Source organism: Haliotis asinina, chromosome 3 (genome assembly GCF_037392515.1).
Source record: "Haliotis asinina isolate JCU_RB_2024 chromosome 3, JCU_Hal_asi_v2, whole genome shotgun sequence".
NCBI lineage: Eukaryota > Metazoa > Mollusca > Gastropoda > Lepetellida > Haliotidae > Haliotis > Haliotis asinina.
In genome coordinates, this window is record NC_090282.1 from 19469752 (window position 1) to 19475751 (window position 6000).

The 6000-nt window shown below is 40.4% G+C and overlaps 1 protein-coding gene across 1 annotated transcript in view; it reads right to left on the reverse strand.

Annotated features, from left to right (window-relative positions):
- The window catches only part of LOC137277617 (potassium voltage-gated channel subfamily H member 7-like), a 147115-nt gene extending 145034 nt beyond the window's left edge, over nt 1-2081 (reverse strand). The window contains exon 1 of the mRNA XM_067809433.1: nt 1391-2081. Within this exon, the coding sequence (XP_067665534.1) occupies nt 1391-1434 (44 nt within the window). The 5' untranslated portion in view covers nt 1435-2081. The remainder of the gene's footprint in view (nt 1-1390) is intronic.
- Between the last annotated feature and the right edge of the window lie 3919 nt (nt 2082-6000).

Genomic DNA, 6000 nt, shown 5'->3' on the forward strand with positions numbered 1-6000 from the left:
CATAAATGTGCAGGAATGTTCAAATGCGCATGCACGTGCACATAAGCAAGGGATTATCAAGCCTATATAATGTCCAACGCTGAGGTGGCACGTCGAAATAACGCCGAAACGCTGCCAGCTGATCCGCGACCCAGAACACGTTCAAGACGAAATTGGTGATTTCATTATTCATCTCGTATCAGATTATTTGTGTGGTGTCTCTGTTGCCCTTGAACGCCCTTTCGTGTTTACTTTACGTGTGCGAGAGAACGCGTGACACCGGAGACATGGTTATATTATGTGGTTAACACGTTCAGTAAATCATGACTTTGTTGGTGCATTATATTGATATCTTTCACCTAGGGATAATATGGATACAGTGACATGGAATAATTAATATACATTAGTTTTGATTACCAGGCATTGTGCTAGTGCTGTTAATTAATCTTTTATGGTGCAGTAGAGTCGGGAGAAATTCTTGTTTCAAACTTTAAAAGAAGTTGCTATACTTTTACTGAATACTTTCCCATGTATGTGTAGTTCCAAATGATAACATTGATCCTTATCATAGAAAGCTAAATGTTAAAGGGAACGTTCCACGGTGCTATGTTTAGAGGTTTCTGGAATTTTGAATACAAACGACATAAGTGGGTCACATATGGCCTTTGTCTTAAAGATCATGCATTATGCTCCTCGTTCAAGTAGACAACGGACACGAAATACACTGCAACATTCAGCACATGTACTGATTTAAGACCTCAAACAAACAATCGCATGCTAATAATACAGATCGTATGTACGTAAGTGACACTCCTAAGTACAAATTGTATTTATACATGGGTATCAACACATTTTCCTGATTGTAGTAGTGATTAACTGTACATACGCATGATATCATTTTACTCGACAAAACTAGTATACCATTTTTTTTCATCATTATTTCAACATAATTGTAAACCGATGACAACTGATGCAGTACCTGACCTGCTGAAAAACTTGTAATTGTCAACCGAAGCTGTTCTTTGTTCTTTCCCGGATCTCTATACGGCCGTAGAAGCATATAGAGACACTTGAAGACATGTCGATTATCTCATTGATCTCGTTGTGCTTCAGTGTATATTGAGTTTACCGAGTGCATGGAACAAATCGATACATCTTCTGTCTCATAAATGACGATGGTTCTGACACGGCGTCCGCTATTTTATTCCAGTAGCATCAAGTGTTATGAAATATATAACATGTACCTCTTTCTGGTATTGAGCTATCCAACATGGTTTCCATTCATGACATCACCATCAGAAATAGATCTCCCTAACTGCTTGCTAGTGTGCACTGACCTAATGCATTGCATGTAGATTTCATGTTGATTTCATTTCTGTTGAAATGTAGCTGTATCAGGAGATGTACTTACCTCTTCCTTGGAGGAGGCAGCTCGTCTTCGGAGGATGTATCCATGTTTTCTTCTATTTGTATATAGAATCTCTTTCTACGTCACCGCCCATTGATGGGTTCGACACAGTGAATACACGCACCAGCGTATTTCATCTCCCTTATATCGCCATATCAAATCTATAAATCTATTTCTGACACGAAACAGCAAACAAAGCGCATTGTGCCATTTCTGGCAGCAACTGTTTACCCACTAGAGTCTGTTTTTATCCTTCACTCTGTTTTAAATAGCCATGGTTGTTCTCTACTTGTTAATGCAGTTATCGAGGACACTAGCCGAGAAACTTTCCACTGCCGGAACAGCCTGGTCTGAGCGATGACACAGAGTTACGTCAGGGTTATGCGCTTGCGTGACGATCATCCTGGATTCGAACTCAAGAAGGAAGTACACAGGAGGTGATTTAGGGAAGTATCAAGCCATTAGCAACTTAAGCCATTGTAGGAGGACCAGAATATCTCCAGGAGACTCTAAATCACAGGGAAAACAGCTGCCGAGATTTACCAATTCATGAAGACCGAATGTTCCAACTGAGAATGTTTATAGTGCACAATTACTTGTCATCGACCAGTTCCGTACACGCATAATGTATCGTTAAGATTGTGAGGCTGTCATCGCATGACTGGTGAACACAAAGGTCCGACTCAGCTAATGTGCTGTGAACTTTGATGTGTCTAATAACCATCCCGCATCAGTCGATTTCACTCAGGCCAAAGGCTGGGCGTGTATATATGTTTCCAATTCCAACAACATATTGTGAGACTGATGAGTTGATGGGTAACCAGATTTCTTGTTGCTAGGGGTGAATAAACCAGAGGCAACTGAATATATGTTAGACCAGACACGACATGATCTAATCACTTACCTTTACGACTGTCGTATGAGATAAGACAGGCAGGCACCGTGTGTTTAATTGTGTCACTCATGGACAGTCATGCCACAATAGTTTGCCATGAAGGAAATAATCCTTGCTATATGTGTGTAAGTATAAATAACTATAGCTGCATCAAATAAATCAACTTATGCAAATATACTTCAAATACTTTATTTCGTAAATATATATATCTTCATTCCAACTAAATATAGGTGAACACGATCTTTTTAGTTAAATCACAGAATCACAATGGCAGTTGCTCTAGTGAAAAAACAGGTGCAAGTATCACTTTCAGTTAATCATCAACGGCATTATTACGTCATACGATGCCGTGACACCATTAAACTAAAAGATTCAGAGGTCTCACTGATTAATTAAGTGAACTCTTAACGTTTTATCACAAAGACATTCGCACTAGAATAGCTAAATGATTTGGTGAAACTTATGTAATACCAAGACCTGAAAAACATCAATACTTGAACCACAGTTTGCAAGATATGTGACAAAGGAATTGACTACTGCCTAGGCATTTCTCATCCTTCTATCACAAACAGAAGTATACACAGCCGTCAATTATGCACAATGTTTTCGTATTTTACAAAGGACGTCATACAAGTTTATTTTTTTCTGAAAGTCAATTTGTCTCTTCTGTCAGTGAAGTGATAGGGCGTATGAGATTCATTCAGAAAACACATATATAACACTCCATCTTTATTTCTGTCCTCAATGACGTCATAGAACCGCATTGTGGGCTGTCCACTTTGTTATACAACAGTATCTATTTGAATGGATCCCACAGCCCAAGCCAGAATCGATCATGGAACCCAAACATGGTTTGTCTTGGAATTAGTCTGCCCAGCCAGATGCCACGTGGTTGTATCGATTTGCCGTGAGTGGGATGGAAAATGAGACTTGTAGTAGGATCATGTGGGAAAAGGCCGAACTTGTCCTGACCGCTGTAATGATACATGAAAAAAGATATACGACCCTCCTCCCTCCCCCCCCCCCCCCAACACACACACACTCCCCCCATCCCTACCCACTCACCCTCACCCCACCCCTCCATTCCTCGTGTCTATTGGGAATTCGAACATATTATATGTTTTGGTTATTTATTCATGAACCACCTTGTCAGAGACATCGTTGATGTTTGCTTTATCCGACTTCATTATATATAAAGTGGTTGAGAGAGTTAATATACTTTACACTACGTATATTAGAACATGACAGGCTTAGCTTAGGAATTTTAGTGCAATAACTACGCGCGCGCGCACACACACACACACACACAAACAAACAAACACAAACACACGCAAGCACTTTGTTTCTACACGAAACAGTGCCCGGTCAACAGCTTACGTACCCAATCAAAGAGATATTTAACTATATGCTGTTAGTATTAATGGCTGAATGTGTCTCCCAGTCATGAACCTATGCTCACTGACACTAAGATTCATGTCATCAACATTATATCGTACCGGTTCATAAATATACTCTATAAATCTTTCATATTTTCTTTTTTGTGCAGGTTCAATCCAAATGCTGTAAAATTAATCTACAATGGAACTATAGATAATCACATAATAATAATCACTAATTAAACTTTCTGCATGTTACCAGAAGCGTGTTGAGACGCTAGCTTCTCGGTGGGGTTCGCCTTTAAACTGTAACCATTCTTTACAAACTGCCAATCCAACTAAAATAATTCCATATTCAATTTAAGTTTCTAATTCGTCTTGTCATTCGATACGACCCTCAGTTAAATTCTTGTCTTGGAAGTTCTCCATCCATTACGCAATTTGGTTTCTTAAAAGATCTGCGTCTACTGTGGCGTGTGATCTGCTTGTAAAGGAACATCCGTTCAGTGGCAGAGGACATATGGAATCTGCATATCAGGGACAATAACATTCCGGAATAGTCTCACGGGCGTGACACTTTTCTTGAAGTGTGGCCTCCCCAATTACAAGATTGTGTCTTTAAGGCAGCGGGTGTGTACGAACACGCACGGACCGTATGCACGGTTCGATCCGAAGTATAAATAGAAGTGACCGATATGAGGTCAGAGTGACATGTTATGCAATCTGGTGTCCCGTCTCCTCCGTGTTCCCGTTGGAATCGATCCGAATTGGATGCGATCTCTTTCTGTCTTGTTTCTCTGATGGTTCTTAGCCCAGCGGCGTCATGGCGCTCTCTGTTGCAGGCATACAGGAACAACCGATTGTTCTACATCCAATTTAATTTGGCTGCCAAGGAGAAACGAGATAACTGAGAGCGCATTTCTCTTCTTCTCCAATTGACCATCGCGTGGGCGTCTCTGTCGTTTCTCCCTCCCCCGTAGTATTCTCCTCAAGGGCGCAGCGGTGGAATGACCGATGGTGATGGCGCCATATCTCGGGTTAGACATCCCTGGGGTCAAAGGATATATGACGTCAAATACTGCAAGTGTCATAAAGCAAAAAGATATTTTCAGTTACACTATTTTGGTGATTGTGCTGTATGCAGACATGTATGTGTATAGGGGAAGAACCGCTTATGATAGAGAGAATAGAGTGTAGATATGTCAGCATTGTTTGTCTTTTACGTGGTATTCCTTAATGGTTGTTTTGGTAAGTGAAAAATAGCAAATAAACCATCTATATACTTTTCTTGCTGTATAGTCATAGCACATATCTTATGGAAACGTTATTGCACAATGCAAGTGAATGCACACATCAGCATTCCTGATACATCACAGTGATCGTTGGCGTTGGCTAAGGTCTACCATGGCCAGTGGTTGATGGCATGCACACCACATCGTACAACCGTGGTACGACGATCAGCAAAGTCGTATAGCATCAACATGTATGTTTTGTTATGTAGTCGACAAACACATGATCTTGGAGGAATCGTGGATTCCTTGTGATGATTGTTATGTTGGGCACTATCTCGATGGAACTCTGCAGATCTTGGTCTTCAGCAACGAATGCTTTTTTTCGAAGCGGGAACTAACGGGATCGGGTGGTCAGTTTCGCTGACTTGGTTGACTCATATCATTGTATCTTAAATGCATTGATCGATGCTTATGGTGCTGATCACAACAAGCAAACAAATTATCGGAGTGAGAGAAAAAATGTGTTTTGTATTTCGTCTGCATGTCTGTGTTATACATTCTTCATAAAAGAAACGAATAAGTCATTTGGGAAAGAATATATTGCGGTAGTGTAAGAGCAGTTTTTAATGCAATGTCAATGGTATAAAGGTGAAAATGTATTCACATGTCTATAGACAAAGAGTTCGCAAACACACCAGCAGCTTTTATTGTTGTGTTTCTGTTTACTTGAGTCAACGAGATGACGTCAGTTAGAACCTTATTACGGCCACCATTGGCATCAATTACTGCTCGGAACCGTCTCGGCAGAAGATGTCGCTCTTGTGGAATTCTTCCCCATTGTTCCTGCAATGCGATGGCCAGTTGTGGAAGTGACTAAGGTATGTTTCTTTCTTTGACGTAAACGTCGATCGAGTATATCATTGGTGTTAACTCATATCATTGGTTGTTTCATAGGCATTTAGAAGTTGGTAGGGTAATACTAGACACTTGTTATGGATATGCAACTGTTTTATTATTTAAGTACGACGTTTCTGGGCTAATACTTGCCCCTTCATCAGGCGAATGACATCATTGGTGTTTAATCGGGTTCCGATCTTATGCGAGATATGG